The sequence below is a fragment of the Pongo pygmaeus genome, chromosome 2 (genome assembly GCF_028885625.2).
Source record: "Pongo pygmaeus isolate AG05252 chromosome 2, NHGRI_mPonPyg2-v2.0_pri, whole genome shotgun sequence".
NCBI lineage: Eukaryota > Metazoa > Chordata > Mammalia > Primates > Hominidae > Pongo > Pongo pygmaeus.
Window position 1 is genome coordinate 138,209,766 of NC_085930.1, and position 20,488 is coordinate 138,230,253.

The following is a 20,488-nucleotide window of genomic DNA, read 5'->3' on the forward strand; positions in this document are numbered from 1 at the left end:
TACTAATAACATAAACAGTTAACACATATTTTACATGTTATATGTATTATATACTGTATTCTTACAATAAAATAAGCAATAAAATAAAAATACCAAGAAAATCATAAAGAGAAAACACTGTGTATTGAATGGAAGCAGATCATCATAAACATCTTCATCCTTGTCATCTTCACATTGAATAAGGTGAGGAGGAAGTGGAGGGCTTGCTGTCTTGGGTTGCAGAGATGGAAGAAAATCTACATATAAGTGGACTCATGCAGTTTGAACCAGTGTTTAAGGGTCAGCTGTAATTGAGGTTCAAAAATCAAAGAATTGGAAGAACTTAGTAACCAATTAGATTAGGAGAAAATAAGTCAATCAGTTTCCTTGCAGAATGAAATCTGGAGTCAAATGGGATACTCCTAATGGAATTGCTGACTGTAGAACTTCTCAGAAAGAGTGCCCTTTGTTGTTTAAATCCAGGGCCCATCCTCACCCCCTCCCACCATACATATTCATATCCACCTCCCCCTCACCTCACCACACACACAGCCTAGGAGCAGGGATTATGATTTACAAAATGAAGACCCAGGCCCCAGGAAACAGTTCCAGGTCGCATAGCCAACTAGTTATACAGCCATTATGAGATCACATATCTCTCCTGCTCCAGTGTTCCTTCCACTAACCCATGACTGTGTCTTCACAAGGTTAGACCTCTCTTCAACTGCATTGCTGTCTAGAGCCCTAGACTAATGTAAGTAAGTAAATCAGGTTTTTGTTTTTGAATTTATGTTTTATCTCCAAATAGCTAGACATTTAATTCTAGATTTAGGTAACCTTTTCTTTTACAAAACTATTGTTTCAGAGTGCACTTTTATATGGGTGAAATATTATGTGAAAAGATTGGGTGAGAGGAAACTGATTAGCTAGGTTTTTCTATATAATCTATAACTGTGGTATGAAATGGATACAACCTGTTTAGATGATTCTGCAGTTGATTTTTAGTTGTGTTATTTATTGAATGTAATATCAGAAACTCAATCACATCTCTACTCCAGAAAGGTGAATCTAAATTCAGATATATGTGTGAGGATAGGCTCTGGCCGTTTATCTTAAGGGAAAGTTCAGTTGGTATACGTGGATTTGTGGGGGACAAGGAAAGACTTGTTGAAGAAAATATTGATTATACAGTTGGACATAACCATTTTGAATTTAATGAGTTGCTTCTGGCATGTAAGTTTTCTGTAAATATTGGTTTATAGTACTCACTAATGGTATCTTTCTTAAATTGCTATGTGTATTGTCTTTTGTTTCTTAGCAGTGCTTTTTCGCACCACAGGCTATGCCAGTAACCTAACTTCAACAAATGACATGGGACTGCTGTTTTATATTCTTTTCTGTCTTAATGAGTAGGAAATAGCAAAGAAATTAATCTTCTCTTGGTTACTTAAGGTCATCCTTATAAACCACAAATACCATCTTCTACCATGTAGAGGGCATGTGATTATGCCACCAGAGGCGGTTAATGACATTTGGTTTTATTTCTCTCTACAAAGACTGTTTTTTGTTTTAAGTGGGTATGATTTCTCCCTGCCTCCTCTGCATCTCCATCCTCATTATTAGCTGTTGTGGCTGGTGTTTAATACTCCAACTAGCTATTGAACTAGTTAACTATATTCTGGAAATGTCTTTTCCATTTCTAGAATGAATTTGTCGTTTAAAGTATATATGAATATATAGATAACTTTGGAGTGTTCTGTGTGGAACAGAACTCTGTTTACCTTTAGAAAGCCCACTGACATGAGCTCTGGGAATCCGAACCATCTGAAGTGTGCTGCTATGTTTGTTGCTTTTACACTGTTTTTCATTTTACAGGAACACACAGCCAACTACTGCTCTTGTAGTGTACGTTACTGTGTCATATTTATCTGTTTATATTGTAAATCACATGTTAGTTAACTAATGTGGGTGGGGGAATATTGTTTCGTTGGTGCCCTCAGATATATCCCTGATTTCTCATATAGTTGACCTTTATTTTCCAAGGAATTAAAAACATTTGATTAGGCTCTTAGAAGAAATGTATGATTTTATTTTTTATTTTTTATTATTTTTTTTCTTTTTGAGACAGAGTTTCGCTCTTGTTGCCCAGGCTGGAGTGCAATGGCACGGTCTAGGCTCACTGCAACCTCCACCTCCCGGGTTCAAGTGATTCTCCTGCCTCAGCCTCCCGAGTAGCTTGGAAGCTTGGATTACAGGCGCCCACCACCACGCCTAGCTAATTTTTTTTTTGTAATTTTAGTAGAGACGGGTTTCACCATGTTGGCCGGACTGGTCTTGAACTCCTGACCTCAGGTGATTCGCCCGCCTCTGCCTCCCAAAGTACTGGGATTACAGGCGTGAGCCACCGTACCCGGCCAATATATACATATTTAAAGGTACAATATAAAGTTGCATTACTACCCTAGTACCTGCCATATGCCCAGTTTTCAGTGTGCCTCCCACCACCAACACAAACGTATAAGCACCCTCTCTTATTAATATCTTAGCATTCCTGTAGGGTTTCTTTATGCATATTAAGCAAATACAGTAGTTCCCCCTTTTGAAGAGGTATGTTCCAAGACCCCTAAGTAGATGCCTGAAACCTCAGATAGTACTGAACCCTATATACTATGCACAAGTTTCTTTTTCCCTCTTCAGAATTTCAGGTAGAATATTTGTTCTTACTGTAGATCTTAGCAACCTCAGCATGATTTCTTTTTTATTGAGAACTTACACCTTTTCACTTAAAGGAAGCATTTTACTGCTTCTTTTGGCATACTCAAATTTCCAGCATCACTACTCTTGCACCTTGGGGCCATTATTAAGTAATGTAAGGGTTACTTGAACACAAGCATTATGATACCATGATAGTCAATCTGATAATCAAGAGGGTCCCATAAGGAAAGGGTGAATGGCATATGCAAGATACAATGGACAAAGGGATGATTCACATCCTGGATGGATGGAGCAGGATGGTGCCATATTTCATCATGTTACTCAGAACAGTGAGCAATTTAAAATTTATGAATTATTTATTTCTGGAATTTTCCATTTAATATTTTCAGACCATGGTTGACTGGGTAACAAGCTGTGAAAAGTGAGACAAAGGGGGACCACTGTGTGATAAGATAAAAATAATTATCTCTTCCTTTTTCTACATAAAAGTAAAGCGTATTAGTCATACAATTACTGCTTTTTTACTTTTTGTTTTCAGATCTTTATTAGCACAGAGTCTCCTCAGTTTTTTGTGCCAGCCATCTTCTGTTTTTTGAGACGGAGTCTCACTATCTTGCCCAGGCTGGAGTGTGTGGCGCAATCTCGGCTCACTGCAATCTCTTCCTCCCGGGTTCAAGCAATTCCTGCCTCAGCCTCCCAAGTAATTAGACTTACAGGTGCACGCGGGCCACCACATCTGGCTAATTTTTGTATTTTTAATAGAGACAGGGTTTCACCATGTTGGCCAGGCTGGTCTTGAAGTCCTGTCTTCAAGCAATCTGCCCACTTCAGCCTCCCAAAGGTGCTAGGATTACAGTCATGAGCCCCCGTGCCCTTCTATTCTCCTGCTAATTAATACTTTGAATCAGACTTCTCAGCATCCCTCATGAGACCTCATTTCTTCTTTGCCTTTGTTGATTCAGGATACTGTCTGTACTAGGTGTCTGTGTTGATACCCTTTGGGCCTTACTGCCAGAGCTTTCCGTTCTACTGTGTATAGATATGCATGTGCACATAAATATAAACCTGTAGAAAGAGGCACAGGGCTTAAAGAGAACCATTGAAGTCCTAAGCAGATAAGTGGGAAAACGAAAGACTCTAGCTTCTGTGTCTCTCCTTCACTATCTCTAGGGTTCCAGCTTCCAGCTGGCAAACATTTCACATGTGTGTACTTTCTACATTCCATCTTCTACCCAAAACAAACGTTGGCATTACTGTGATTACGCAGTTTGTGTTTTAACCATCTAGGGTTCCACAGTGCCTGGCAGATAGTTGCCCAAATATTTATTACATGGGTATGTCATGCTCTCTGACTGGTTCTTTATTTGCTGTCTTCCTTTCCTTCTTCCATAGCCTAACTGTGAGCATTGTTCAAAGCTCTGTAATTAGCTCTTGATTCTTTGTGTCCTCACTGTCACTGCCCACAGCGAACTCAGCTACTCTCAGCATCTCAACTACTACATTTGTGGATGTTTCTTACACCTCCATTTCATTTATTTTCTCTCATTTTTCAAGGCTTTAAAGTCTACCTCTAACATATTTGCTGTTATGTACTAGGCACATTTATTATATGTTAATCTTTGTAACAAAGTACTATTAAATCTGTTTTATAGATGAAGAAACTTGGGTTCAGAGGGATCACACAAGTACTTAGAGACCCAGAGCTACTAATTGAAGGCATTACTTGAAGTCACTGCACTTGATTATTCCCTGACTCCTCACACTCAAAACTTAGAAATAATGTAAGCGTTAGGAAGTATGAAGCTTTGTTTCTGTTATAGTTGACCCCGACGTTAGGTTATTTTGTATACCTGTATTTCATCATTTAGAAAATGAGTGATTTAGGATTTGGGATATAAATCTAGGATTGCTTATAGGATAGGATCTATCAGCCAGTTCTATACTTCCAAGAACCAGGGCTGTTTCTTCTCTACTTAGATATATTAATAGAATTATCCTACCATGCATGTGCTGCTTTTATTTGATTTGGATTTAATATGGGAGATAAATTATTCTGTCCTCAAATAATGTAAATTTTTTTGTCTTAATGTGTTTGCATTCTATTAAGGTTAATTTTTGTCCATTGACTTAATGATTTTTAAACAACTGTACGAAATTGATTTGTTTAAAAAAATGTCTTTCTTAAGCTTTAGGTATAACCTAGAAAGACATGAGTTGGTTCATTTCTTTCTCAATTATTTTTCCAAGTCTGTAACCATTGTTTCTATCTTATACAATAACTTTATAGTACTAATGTGTTTTAAATCATGGCTAGAAAACTATTTTGATGTTATCATGTTACCTTATGGCATGATATATTCATTAGTAAAGAAATGTAATGAAGACTTTAAAATAGTCTACATTTTATCTCTAAGTATATTCTTATATTCATTTATTTGATTTTTTTAACACACATTCTAAAATGGGGTCTGATTTTTACCTTGGATATGCTCTGTATAAAGGTGGCTTTTCTAACCTATATATAAAATGATGTTTATTTTGTTTTAAATAAAAAAACTAAGACTTTATTGGACAATTATATCAATTTAAAAGGCTAATTTTGTTTTATATTCTAAGGGTAATTTTATCAGCAGAAAGTATAAAAAATAAGTTTTTTTTCAATTGTCATTTATCCAATTTGGATTATATATAACTACTATTTCAGGAGATTTATTAAAAATATTTTATGTACAATATTTCAATTTATTTTTTTCTTCTTGTTGCAGGAGCTAGAGTTAATGCCAAAGACAGCAAATGGTTGACACCTTTACACAGAGCAGTTGCATCTTGTAGTGAGGTATGAAATTTCTCTTAGTAAATATATTGTATATGAAAACATTAAATAGGCGTACCCATGAATCCATATTCAAATTCTGTGTTTTCAAAAGAAGGAAAAGCTACTGAGATACCTCAGCTGGTCATTTTACTTTAGAATTTGTACAAACCAAGTTAATTGTTTCATTTCTTCTTTTGTTTATAAGGCCTCTTGCAGTCTGAAGTAGCAGAGAATAGAAAACCCTACCTCTGTCCCTTTTACAAGAGAAATCATTTTTCTGTCCTACATATTCTTCCTCAGGGCTTTTCTCTACCTGTTTACAATAGTCTCTTACAAAGGTTTCACTGATTGTGATCAAGAAATAATCTCATCAGTGTGTAATAATTAGTTGAAATGTTACTTAGCTAAATACTGAAATTAGCTTCAAAACCATTACTTGATTGCACATTTTACCGGTTATAAATATATAACTTTAAAATGTTTGAGAGGGATTACAAGGAAGAATAGTTCCTTCTTGTTTACAGCCTTGTATATTGTTTGCTTGTCGAAATAACTGACATTTTTAGAAAATGTTCGTTATTTGCGAAGTATTTTTATATTTTTCATGTCTTTCAGTCCTGAGGACATCTTTGTAGGATAGACGTCTTGAGGAAACTGTATAGTTAATGATTCATGAAAAACTACTCAGCTGTTAAATGATAGAGATGAGACAAAAACCTGAATCGCCTTTTTTTTTTTTCTGTTATTTTACTTTATAATGTGTATTTGGTGCTTTTCTAAAATGCATTGTGTCCAAAGTACCCCTTTTACCTACTTTACAGTAGTTGTAACTTGTTGCAAAGTTATTATTAAAAAATAATTTAAAATACGAAAGTATGTGATAGTATAAGTTTATGTTCATCTAGTATTTCTTTAGTTATTCAAATTGTGAGGTTACGAAAGGAACTCCTAAGTGTAGCTACTGCTTCTTCTGTCCATCATGGGACTATGTAGTTTGGGAGAAGGAAAGGGAAGTCTAACTAGTGCCTCATGAAAAACTACGGAGCTTCTGTCTCTTTGTCCTTCTTTATATTCCTCATTGTGAACTACATCTTGAACCCAGAGCAATAGCTGGGTAAGTGAAGAGTCATAAAGGTGAAATGTGACTGAGAAGGATTACAAACCCTGTAATTAACAGAGGCAATCTATTAGCTGTAGCCTCCTAGTCAGGAGAAGAAGGATGGGGACAGTGGGTGCAGTTGAACACACAACCTAACTCTGAACTTGGTCCTTGATGTGCTATAGCTTATGAACTTATGGAACTTAGATTTGGAGACACTGGCTTCAGTTATTACGTGCAACTTTTCAGCTGTGCGATGTTGGACAAGTCTAGGAATTATAAAAACTAGGACATACTAGCCAAAATACTTTGAATTCTGAAATTCCATTGTAATGTTATTAATTTTGTGGTTAGCCCTCCATAAAGATGTTTCTTTAAATAAAAGCAGTTAAGATAAACATTACTGTTATTGGAACATATTAATGTTAGCCATACCTACGCATTTTGTTTTAAGACTCTTGGGATTATGGCTATTAAAATAGTGGATTTTTACCAGATTAAGTCATAAGAAGGTACAATTTATATATTTGCAGAAGTTGTAAAACAGACCAAAAATTACTAAAGAAAAATTAACATTAGAGGAAGACAGCAAATTCTGCCAGAGACTTAATTCCTAATTTTTAAAAACTATGTGCTCAGCCTGAATTTAAGGGCAAGTTGTAGGTTAGAAAGCAAATAATCCTAGTAAGTTTCTTAATTCTACTCTTCAGTCTAAAAATTACAAGGCAGATGACTAAACAGAAACACAACCGAGAACCCTCAGAGTCCACTTCACTCCCCTGCTACCTCCACTGGAGCAGGTGCTAGTATCCACAGCTGTAGGACCTGAAGACAGATCACATCACAGGACTCTTTACAGACATTCCCCAGTACCACCCTGGAGCCTAGTAGCTCCACTAGGTGACCAGACCCAGAAGAGCAAAAACAATCACTACAGTTTGGCTCTCAGGAATACCCATTCCTAGGGGAAGTGGGAGAACACCACATCAAGGGAACACCCAGTGGGACAAAATAATTTAAACAGTAGTCCTTGAATCCCAGATCTTCCCTCTGACTTAGCCTACCCAAGTGAAAAAGAACCAGAAAAACAATTCTGGTAATATGACAAAACAAGGTTATTTAACACCCCCAAAACATACCAGCTCACCAGCAATGGATGCAAACCAAGACAAAGTCTGTGAATTGCTAGAAAAAGAAATGAGAAGATTGATTATTAAGCTAATTAAGGAGGCACCAGAGAAAAGTGAAGTCCAACTTAAAAACATAATATAGAATATGAAAGGAAAATTCTTTAGTGAAATAGGTAAAAACAATCACAACTTCTAGAAATCAAGGTCACACTTAGAGAAATGAAAAATGCGCTGGAAAGTCTCAGCAATAGAATCGAACAAACAGAAGAACTTTAGCGCTTGAAGACAAGGCTTTTGAATTAACCCAATCCATCGAAGACAAAGAAAAAAAAATTTTTTTTAAATGAACAAAGTCTCCAAGAAGTTTGGGACTATGTTAATTTTCCAAACCTGAGAATAGTTGGTGTTCCTGAGGAAGAAGAGAACTCTAAAAGTTTGGAAACTATATTTGAGGGAGTAATTGAGGAAAACTTTCCCAGCCTTGCAAGAGATCTGGACATCCAAATACAAGAAGCTCAAAGAACACCTGGCAAATTCATCACAGAAAGATTATCACCTAGGCACATAGTCATCAAGTTATCTAAAGTCAAGATGAAGGAAAGAATCTTCAGAGCTGTGAGGCAAAAGCATCAGGTAACCTATAAAGGAACACCTATCAGATTAACAGCAGATTTCTCAGCGAAGCCCTACAAAGCTAGAAGGGATTGGGGTTCTATTTTTAGCCTCCTTAAACAAAACAATTATCAGCCAAAAATTTTGTATCCAGTGAAACTAAGCTTCATGAATGAAGGAGGGTATACAGTCTTTTCCAGACAAAAATTCTGAGAGAATTCACCACTACCAAGCCAGCGCTACAAGAACTGCTAAAAGGAACTCTAAATCTTGAAAGAAATTCTTGAAATACTCCCAAAATAGAACCTCCTTAAACCATAAATCTTACAAGACCTATGTAACAATAATACGATTTTTAAAAAAAGGTATTCAGGCAACAAATAGCATGAGGAATAGAAAGTACCTCACATCTCAATACTAACATTGAATGTAAATGGCCTAAATGCTCTACTTAAAGGATACAGAATGGAAGAATGGATAAGAATTCACCAACCAAGTTTCTGCTGTCTTCAGTAGACTCACCTAACAGTAAGGACTCACAGAAACTTAAGTAAAGGGGTAGAAAAAGATACTGCATGCAAATGGACACCAAATGTGAGCAGGGATCACTATTTTTATATCAGACAAAACAGACCTTAAAGCAACAGCAGTTAGGAAAAAACAAAGAGGGGCATTATATAATGATAAAAGGACTAGTCCAACAGGAAAATGTCACAGTTCTAAATATGTATGCTGCTAACACTGGAGCTCCCAAATTTATAAAACAGTGACTACTAGACCTAAGAAATGAGATAGCAACACAATAATAGTGGGGGACTTTAATACTCCATTGACAGCGCTAGACAGATCATCAAAACAGAAAGTCAACAAAGAAACAATAGACCTAAACTATACCCTACAACAAATGGACTTGACAGATATTTACAGAACAGCCTACCAAACAACTGCAGAATATACATTCTATTCATCAGCACATGAAATGTTCTCCAAGATAGACCATATGATAGGCCACACAACAAGTCTCAGTAAATTTAAGAAGACCTAAATTATATCAAGTACTCTCTCAGACCACAGTGGAATAAAATTGGAAATGAACTCCAAAAGGAAGCCACAAAACCATGCAAATATGGAAATTAAATAACCTGCTCCTGAGTGATCATTGGGTCAACAAGGAAGTCAAGATGGAAATTGAAAAATTCTTTGAACTGAACAGTAATAGTGGCACAACCTATCAAAACCTCTGGGATACAGCAAAAGTAGTGCTAGGAGGAAAGTTCATAGCATTAAATGCCTACATCAAAAAATCTGAAAGAGCACAAATAGACAATCTAAGGCCATACCTCACAGAACTGGAGAAACAACCATCCAAACCCAAACCCAAACCCAGCAGAAGAAAAGAAATAATGAAGATCAGAGCAGAACTAAATGAAATTGAAACAAAAAATATATATATATATATAGGAAAGATAAATGAAACAAAAAGCTGGTTCTTTGAAAAGGTAGATAACACTGATAGACCATTAGCAAGATTAACCAAGAAGAGACAAGATCCACATAAGCTCAATTAGAAATGAAATGGGAGATATTACAAATGATACTACAGAAATACAAAAGATTATCCAAGGCTAATATCAACACCTTTACACACATAAACTAGAAAACCTAGAGAAGATGGATAAACTCCTGGAAATATCCAACCTTCCTAGATTAAACTAGGAAGATATAGAATCTCTGAACAAACCATTAACAAGCAGCAAGATTGAAATGATAATTTTAAAAATTGCCGACAAATAAAAAGTCCAGGACTGGATACATTCACAGCTGAATTCTATCAAACATTCAAGAAAGAATTGGTACCAGTCCTATTGATACTTTTCCAAAAGAGGCAGTCCTTCCTAAATCATTCTATGAAGCCAGTGTCACCCTAATACCAAAACCAGGGAAGGACGTAAAAAAGAAAACTACAAACCAATATCTCTGATGAGCATAGATGCATAAGTCCTCAACAAAATACTAGCAAACCAAATCCAACAGCATATCAAAAAGATAATCCACCATGATCAGGTGGGTTTCATACCAGGGGTGCATGGATGGTGTTATTAACATACCTAAGTCAGTAAATGTGATACACCCCATAAACAGAATTAAAAACAAATATCACATGATCACCTCAATAGATGCAGAAAAAGCATTTGACAAAATCCAGCATCCTTTTATGATTAAAACTCTCAGCAACATCAGCATAGAAGGGACATATCTTAAGGTAATAGAAGCTATCTATGACAAACTCACATCCAGCATTTTACTGAACGGGGAAAAGTTGAAAGCATTCCCCCTGAGAACTAGAACAAGACAGGGATGCCTACTTTCACCACTTCTATTCAAAATAGTACTGGAAGTCCAAGCCAGAGACCTCAGACAAGAGAAAGAAATAAAGGGCATCAGTAAAGAGGAAGTCAAACTGTCACTGTTTGCTGATGATATGATCGCATACCTAGAAAACCCTAAAGACTCATTCCAAAACCTCCTAGAACTGGTAAATGAATTTAGCAAAGTTTCAGGATACAAAATTAATGTACACAAATCAGTAGTTCTGCTCTACACTAACGGCGACCAAGTTGAGCATCAAATCAGGAACTCATTCCCTTTCACAATGGCTGCAGAAAAACAGTAAAATAGCTAGGAGTATACCTAACCAAGGAGGTGAAAGACCCCTCAAGGAAAACTACAAAACAGGGCTGAAAAAAGTCATAGATGACACAAATAGAAACACATCCCATGCACATGGATGGGTAGAATCAATGGTGCAAAAATGACCACACTGCCAAAAGCAATCCACAAATTCAATGCAATTCTCATCAAAATACCACCATCATTCTTCACAGAATTAGGAAAAAAAAAAAATCCTGAAATTCGTATGGAACCAAAAAGGAGCTTGCTTAGCCAAAGCAAGACTAAGCAAAAAGACCAAATCTGGAGGCCATCACATTACCTGACTTCAAACTATAAGGCCATAGTCACCAAAACAGCATGGTACTGGTATAAAAATAGGCATATAGAGCAATGGAACAGAAATAGAACCCAGAAATAAGGCCAAATACTTACAGCCAACTGATCTTCGTCAAAGCAAACAAAAACGGGGGAAAGGACACCCTGTTCAACAAATGATGCTGGCATAATTGGCAAGCCACATGTAGAAGAATGAAACTGTATCGTCATCTCTCACCTTATACAAAAATCAACTCAAGGCAGATCAAAGACTCAAATCTAAGACCTGAAACCATAGAGATTCTAGAAGATAACATCAGAAAAAACCCTTCTAGACATTGGTTTAGGCAAAGACTTCATGACCAAGAATCCAAAAGCAAATGCAACAAAAACAAAGATAGATGGGACTTAAACTGAAAAGCTTCTGCACAGCAAAAGAAAACAATCAGCAGCATTAACAACTCACAGAGTAGGAGAAAATCTTCGCAATCTATACACCTAACGAAGGAGTAATATCCAGAATCTACAAGGAACTCAAACAAATCAGCAAGAAAAAAACAATCCCATCAAAAAGTGGGCTAAGGACATGAATAGACAGTTGTCAAAAGAAGATGTACAGAGGGCCAACAAACATGGAAAAATAACATCACTAATTATCAGGGAAATGTAAATCAAAACCACAAAGCGATACCACCTTACTCCTGCAAGAATGGCCATAGTCAAAAAAATGAAAAAATAATAGATGTTGGTGTGGATGCAGTGAAAAGGGAACACTTTTACACTGTCAGTAGGAATGTAAACTAGTACAACCACTATGGAAAACAGTGTGGAAATTCCTTAAAGAACTAAATCTACCATTTGATCCAGCAATCCCACCACTTAGGTATCAATCCAGAGAAAAAGAGGTCATTATAAGAAAAAGATACTGGTACACACATGTTTATAGCAGCACAATTTGCAATTGTAAAAATATGGAACCAGCCCAAATACGCATCAGTCAATGACTGGATAAAGAAAATATGGTATTGGCCAGGCGCGGTGGCTCACGCCTGGAATGCCAGCAGTTTGGGAGGCTGAGGTGGGCGGATCACTTGAGGTCAGGAGTTTGAGACCAGCCTGGCCAACATGGTGAAACCCCATCTCTATGAAAAGTACAAAAAAAAAAAAAAGCCAGGTTTGGTGGTGCCTGCCTGTAGTTCCAGCTACTCTGGAGGCTGAGGAGGATCACTTGAACCTGGGAGGCGGACATGGCAATGAGCCAAGATTGTGCCATTGCGCTCCAGCCTGGGTGACAAAAGTGAAACTCCATCTAAAAAAAAAGAAAAAGATAACTATAAATTACAAGGCTATGTAGTATTGATACTCTTTTGCAGGATTATGAGAAACAGCTGTAAAATGTGGCCATTCCAAAAAGATATAACTTCTGTAAACACTGAGTATCATTTTTCTTTTGAAAAGAAGGTCTCCTAAGTAGTAAAACTGCTAGAAAACCTAGTCATTAGTGTCAAGAGTATCACTTAACACCACTTATTTTCATTAAGTCCTGAGAGCAAAAGTAGCTATACTTATTACATTTAACAGAAAATATAGCTATGGCCACAGAGAGATGGGTTTTTCACTGTAGGTGGCTTTTGGTTTATATTTTTGAGATACTATGGGAGAACTAAATCCTGTGCAGGCTGATTGGAGTGACTGTTCTAAATTCTCCTAAGGACAGGATAGCTAGCACAGTGATAGATGCATAGGAGAGAACTTAGCACATACAGTACTACCTTAGTGCTTAATTATCTCACTGAACCTAGGTTAAGAAAGACTGCTTCAGGTTAAATATTCTCAGACTCCCCAACTCTCCTTCAGTGACATAGTTTCCACACCACCTCCTGCTAGCTGGCTGTCTCAGTCTGTCTCTACTACTATGATTTATGACTGTCATTCTTTAAGAGTAGCATATAGTTCAGCTCTGTGTAAGTACTGCATATTTTTCTGAATAAATGGATATCCAAGTATTAGGAGTTGGGTTTTTGTTTTTGGTGTGCGTGTGTGTGTGTTAAAAAGCCACACTGTACTACTGGAGAGCATACGACTTATATTTTAACCTAATCAGGAATTACATTTTAGGTATGTCAAGATAACTGAGTTTAAATTCCATTATCACATGTGATATTGTGTGGTCTCTCCAAGCTTTGTGTTTATTTGCAAATATGTTAAGCCCTTGTTTTTCCTGTGCTTTCCTTCAAATCAATGGTAAGAATTGCTAAAAAAAAAAAAAAAAAAAGATGGAACCAAAGGGGAAAACTGGTACTGTGGAGCCTCTTCTATACTGACCCCATGGTAATAATAAATACTCTCTGAGTACAGTTGTTTAACCTTCAGTCATTATCCCATATTTCATAATCTCATTTGAATTAATGTCATGGAATGTTTACTTAGCTTTTAAAAAAAATCAAGACACACCAGCAGCATTTCTTACACATTCCCTCTAATAACTGAAAATTTAGAATTTAGATTACCATAATAATGTTTTTCGTTAATAAAATCATCTGTGCCCTTGGTTATCCCCACATTATTTTCTGTGTGCTTATGATGATACACTGATAATATGATGTAGAATTTTCCTAGGGTATGACATCAGACTCTGATTTGTAGTTCTAGAAATTCACCTCTTCTTTTTTAATGTCTCCAGCCTTTAGGGATTTTCTTCAGTTTTCTCTGAATTTTCAAAGATCACTGCTATTGTGATCTGACATGTTTTTTTTGTTGTTTTTTGTTGTTGTTGTTGTTGTTTTTTGAGACGGAGTCTCGCTCTGTGGCCCAAGCTGGAGTACAATGGTGTGATCTCAGCTCACTGCAAGCTCCGCCTCCCAGGTTCACGCCATTCTCCTGCCTCAGCCTCCTGGGTAGCTGAGACTACAGGCGCCTGCCACCCCACCCAGCTAATTTTTGTATATTTAGTAGAGATGGGGTTTCACCGTGTTAGCCAGGATGGTCTTGATCTCCTGACCTCGTGATCCGCCTGCCTCGGCCTCCCAAAGTGCTGGGATTACAGAAGTGAGCCACTGCACCAGGCCTGTGATCTGACATGTATTACTCTGAGTAGGAAATAATGGACTCAGGGTTCACACCTTGGTCTGTCTTGATACTCTAGTGTCTTAATTGCTATGTTTATTGCCTTATTTAGGTGCCCACTTACCTACGCTTACCTTCTGTGAACCAGATTTGTTCTTGCTTTTTAGTGAAACAAAAAAGTAGAATTGATTTTCCTGTTTTTACTAATGGAACATAAGTATTTCCCAAACTTTCCAGAAGCTTTAATGTTTGTATTGTGAATTCAAAAATGGGAGTGAATAAGGCAAAGCTGACATCTCTAGTATTCTGTGTTTGCCCAGTTTATCCAATTACAAATTGTTCATTTTATTTTAAATTATTTATTATATCCACTAACATACCTACTAACATTTCCCAATGTAGTGTTAGTTTTAGATCCCCCAAGTCACAATGTACTGTTCTCAGAGGTGAGGATCAGGAATCTTGATAGTGTTTATACCTTGTTTTCCATAATTTTGTGAGTATTCATATATGTATTCTTTCCATATTCCTTTTTAAATTGAAATATAACTTACAATTAAAATGCATGAATTTTTTAGTGTACACTCTTAAGTTTTGCCAAATGTATACACCTGTGTAACCTTTATCCCAGTTAAGATATAGAAGATTTCTATTACCCCAGCAAGTTCCCTCATGTCCCTTTTCAGTCAGTCTTCCCTGTCCCCAGAGGCAACCACTGTTCTGATTTCTCTTAGCATAATTTCCCTATTCTAGAACTTTATAAAAATGGAATCATACAATATGTATTCTTCTGTCACGACTTCTCTTGTTCAACGTTTTTGAGATTTATCCATGTTTCATGCATTATTGGTTCATTTTCATTGCTGAGTAATAGTACAGATATACTGTTTGTTTATCCATTTTTCTGTTGATGAACATTTGCATTTCTGGTTTTTGGTGATTAGGAATAAAACTGCTATGAGCATTCTTGGATGGATTTTTTAAATCTTTTGGATAAGTCACTGTTGTGGAATTGTGGAGTGATAGGCCTCCATATATCTTTGATTAGCTGGCTGACTTCCTTAGCAATTTGATAGATAACTGGGCATTTCTTCAGTCTTTTGCCATCCCTATTAAGCACTGGTGCTATTTCCCATGTTTCAAACTGTTCTGATTACTTCTTATTTCAGAGGCCTAAAATGGTATGGGTGATTCATGGCTAATAGTATTTTGTTCAGTCTTCCTTGATGCTCTGTATATTTATAGCTATTTTCACTTTCTAACACTTTTCGTGTACATTAGTTTATTGTGCTTTATAGCGTACTTGAAAAGAGTGGTAGGCAGATGTTATTTCCCCCACCCCCATCTCCTTTACAGATAAGAACATTTAGGGTTAGTTTTATAGGACTTGAATAGTATGCCTTGTAAATAGTAGAATTGACATGAGAACCCAGATTCTCTTTTGGTTTTGGTCGTTTTCATTTTCATATGTAGTTTGGCATTCATTTACTGTTGGGGGAAGTCAGAGACCCTAAACGGAGGAACTGGCTGAAGCCATGACAGAACAACATAAACTGTGAAGATTTCATGGACATTTATTAGTTCCTCAAATTAATACTTTTATGATTTCTTACGCCTGTCTTTACTGCAGTCTCTGAACATAAATTGTGAAGATTTCATGGACACATCACTTCCCCAATCAATATTCTTGTGATTTCCTATGCCTGTCTTTACTTTAATCTCTTAATCCCATCATCTTTGTAAGTTGAGGATGTACGTCACCTCAGGACCCTATGATGATTGTGTTAACTGCACAAATTGTTTAAACAATATGAAATCTGGGCACCTTGAAAAAAGAACAGGATAACAGCGATGTTCAGGGAACAAGGGAGATAACCATTAGGTCAGGCTGCCTGAGAGCTAGGCGGAACAGAGCCACATTTCTCTTCTTTCAAAAGCAAATAGGAGAAATATCGCTGAATTCTTTTTCTCAGCAAGGAACATCCCTGAGAAAGAGAATGCTTTCCTAGGGAGAGGTCTCTAAAATGACCGCTCTGGGAACGTCTGTCTTTTACTGTTGCGATGAGGGATGAGATAAGCCCCAGTCTCCCATAGCGCTCCCAGGCCTATTAGGACGAGGAAATTCCCACCTCATAAATTTTGGTCAGACCAGTTGTCTGCTCACAAACGCTGTCTCCTGATAAGATGTTATCAATGACAATGTGTGCCCAAAACTTCATTAGCAATTTAATTTCACCCGGTCCTGTGATCTCGCCCTGCCTCCATTTGCCTTGTAATATTTTATTACCTTGTGAAGCATGTGGTCTCTGTGACCCACACCCTATTCGTACACTCCCTCCCCTTTTGAAAATCACTAATAAAAACTTGCTGGTTTTGCGGCTTGGGCATGTGATGTCTCCCCCGGACACCCAGCTTTAAAATTTCTCTCTTTTGTACTCTTTCCCTTTATTTCTCAGACCAGCCGACACTTAGGGAAAATAGAAAAGGACTCACTTTGAATTATCGGGGGCAGGTTCCGTAATAATTTACCAAAAATTAGGATTATCACTGAAAGGAGAAAAATTTTGCTGAGTTTAGTTCTGATTATATTGCTTAATGTTGATGGCATACTGAATTCCTTGGAATCCTGCCATGAGTCCAATTTATAGAGGTAGTGTTGTGATGTTTTCCATGCGCTTCTGGGAGATAAATCCCTTGGACAGTAGACTCTTAAATTGCCTTAACTTTCTCTCTAAGCAGCACTGCAAAAACAACCTTGTATATGTTGTGTCTTTTTTTTTTTTTTTTAAATGAAATCGATCTTAGTGATTTTTCATTTTGTAAAATATAGCATGTATAATACATTGAGAAATAGTATGTTTTTAATTTTTATATATGCAATGTAAAAAATCTATTAGTTAAAATTGTTCAAAGAGCCAGGTATGGCTCTATGACTGGCTCACATTTGTTACCCCAACACTTCGGGAGGCCAAGGAAGGAGGATCACTTGAGGCCAGGAGTTTGAGACCAGCCTGGGCAACGTAGCAAGACCTTGTCTCTACAAAAAAATTAAAAAATTAGCCAGGGGTGGTGGCATGCACCTGTAGTCCTAGCTACTCAGGAAGCAAAGGTGGGAGGATCACTTAAGCCAAGGAATTTGAAGTTACGGTGAGCTATGATTGCTCTACTGCACTCCAGCCTGGGCAACAGAGCAAGATCCTGTCTCTTAAAACAAAACCAAAAAACTATTTATTCAAAGTATAAATTGTATCTTGTTACCTAGAAAAATAAGATATAAGAAATGAATGTTTTTGAATAATAGTTGTCAGTATTTCTTCTTGCACATTTTGATAAGAATGTTTATGCATTTAATGGTAGGGTAGGGAAAGGGAATGTTTGATCTTGATGCATCTTATATGGCTCTGAGTACTCTGAATATCACCTTTACATTCAAAATATTTTGTTTCCTTGGGTAAATTCCTACTTGTTTATAGTGAGTTCTATGAGAGCTTTTTTATTTTCTTCATATGTAGATACATATTTATACACACACATGCACACTATATATAGAAATAATTTCTCAAACTCTTAACTCATTCGTCTTTTATAACTTTTATCTTCATATGTTTTAGGAAGCAGTTCAGGTACTTTTGAAGCATTCTGCAGATGTTAATGCTCGAGACAAAAATTGGCAAACCCCTTTACATATAGCTGCTGCTAATAAAGCTGTAAAGTGTGCTGAAGCTTTGGTACCTCTGCTGAGTAATGTAAATGTATCTGATCGAGCAGGGAGGACTGCATTACATCATGCAGCTTTCAGTGGACATGGTGAGGTAGGTGGCATTCAATTAGACCGTGATTTTTCTCTCCTGTCCACCCCTCAGTTATTAAAGAACTTGCATTTTTGCATAGTAAAGGCATACAGAACTATTTATCTTTCTCATTTTTGTCTAATTTTGCCTCCTTTTATAACTTTCTCAAATTTAGAAATCTATGTAGTAGATACTACTTGTGCATAGTCAACCTGGGGTGACCAAGGAGAACACTACCAACTCTAACAACAGGAAAAGTATGTTCTATTATTGTGGGAGGAAAAATATGTGAAGACAGAAATATGTTATTGTTCTTCCAGAAGTAAATAGCAAAGGAAGGCAGAATTTAGAAAACATGCTTTTTAGTAGTTTATTAACATTTAGTCACGATAATACTTTAGTGACAGAACCATCAAAACAATTTAAGAAAATTGCTATTTAGTTATCTTACACAACAAAAGTTGTCTGTGCTAGGTGTCATAGCAAAGATTGGGGTTTATGTGTACACCAAAGATTTAGAAAAGGTAACAGAAGAACCTTTGAAGCCAGCTTGTCTAGTCTTTCATTTTTGTTGCAGGGATAGGAACTCATAGGTAAAGTAACATTCCCAAGATTCTGTGGCTGGGAGCTAGTGGCTGCCATGTCTTTTTCAAAGTAGTTCCCACTTATCTACAGAGGATATGTTCCTGGACCCCCTATGGATGCCTGAAACATTGGACAGTACCAAACCCTATAGATACTGTGTTTTTTTCCTATACATACCGATGATAAAATTTAATTTATAATTAAGGCACAGTAAGAGATAATAATAATAAAATGGAACAATTGTAATACAAGTTACATGAAGGTAGTCTGTCTCTCAAAATGTCCCACTCTAACTGTAGTGTAGTCACCTGTTTTCAGACTTTGGTTGACGGCAGGTAATTGAATGCAGAAAGTGAAACTGCAGATAAGGGGAGACTACTGTAATTCTCTGATTTTCCAGTATAAAGAATCCTTGCCTCCACTGCAGTTAAGGTTACAGATGTATCCCTATTTGAAATCTGCAGTAGCCTTCCAGTGGAGAAATTATTGTAAATATGGTTAGTTGCAATTATTATTTTTGGTACATTGTGAGGTAAGCAGACTATGCAGTGACTTTCAGGTATAATTATATTGTAGGCACTATGTTTGTGTTTGAATTAAGTTTAAGACATTTCTAGAATGAGAATGCACTTTTAACATTTTGGACTACGAATAGGAACAAAACCTCTTATTAAATATTTCAGCCTTAGACCTTCCAGATTTGTACTTAGTTCATAAAATACCAAGGCACAAAGTGGCATCCTAAAAAGGTACTGATGCCTGACTTCAGTAGCAGCCACAGTTAACCTTTTTTTCATGTTTTGTCCTGTTATGTTAAATGACCTTCAGTATTCAGTCTAGCTCTTTCTGTTCAGCAACTGCAGAAATTTAGTGCCAGAAAAACTGAGATAAGTAACTGTCACAAATGTACATTCATAGACAATTGTGCTTCACAATTTTGATGACACTCTGTTTACTTCTATTCCAGATGGTCAAACTACTCTTGTCTAGAGGTGCCAATATTAATGCTTTTGACAAGAAAGATAGGCGTGCTATCCATTGGGCAGCATATATGGGTATGTACTTTTTAAATTTAGTTTTTGATATTATATATTTAGAAAAGTTGTACATTTTAAGTTCTTGCTGTTTGTATAACATTTGTCTTTAAGGGTACTGAAAAGCTACACAGTATCTGAGTTTGATGCCCAGGTAGAACAACCCTGGTAATGGGGGAGGTTTGGAGTACACTGGGTCCAGTTCATCTAAAAGCTGTTTGAAATTAATTCCATTTACCTTTAAAGAAAGAGACGTCCCAGACACAGGCCTGGAATACATAATTTAGGATTGATGTTTACTAAAGCCCATTCTCATACCCATTTTTGTTTGTATGAGAATATTAAGGTACAAGTAACAGATGCAATAAGAAGCCTATTATTTTGGGCCAACCAGTGGTTTAAATATGTATTATCATGTTTGATTTCTATAATAGTAAATTTATAGAAAGAAGCTGGGGCTTGGAATACAGACTTTTTTGCTGTAACATAATATATATGTTCTTAAAAAATCTTAAAGTCTGCAAAATTGTACTCTAAAACTAATAGAGCTCATGGGAATAATAGGCCTGGAGTAGACCACCCAAAACCTATGCAACTGTGTGACCACAGCACTAACAGAAACATTAATTGGTTCTTGCAGAGCGGGGGAGGCAAATCAGCCTATTACAGGATAT

General features: G+C 36.7%; 1 protein-coding gene across 13 annotated transcripts in view; it reads left to right on the top strand.

Annotated features, from left to right (window-relative positions):
- The window catches only part of ANKRD28 (ankyrin repeat domain 28), a 199,456-nt gene that overhangs the window by 111,435 nt on the left and 67,533 nt on the right, over positions 1 to 20,488 (top strand). For 10 of the 13 annotated variants that reach the window (XR_008501727.2, XR_008501726.2, XM_054483188.2 and 7 more), the window contains 3 exons: positions 5,460 to 5,530; positions 18,016 to 18,216; positions 19,748 to 19,835. Coding sequence is in view for 11 of the 13 variants with exons in the window: in XM_054483188.2 (XP_054339163.1) it covers positions 5,460 to 5,530; positions 18,016 to 18,216; positions 19,748 to 19,835 (360 nt within the window). In the remaining 2 variants the exon portion in view is untranslated. Of the gene's footprint in view, positions 1 to 5,459; positions 5,531 to 18,015; positions 18,217 to 19,747; positions 19,836 to 20,488 lie in introns of those variants that run through there. The other 3 variants (XM_054483189.2, XM_063661286.1, XM_054483194.2) reach the window with 2 other exon arrangements.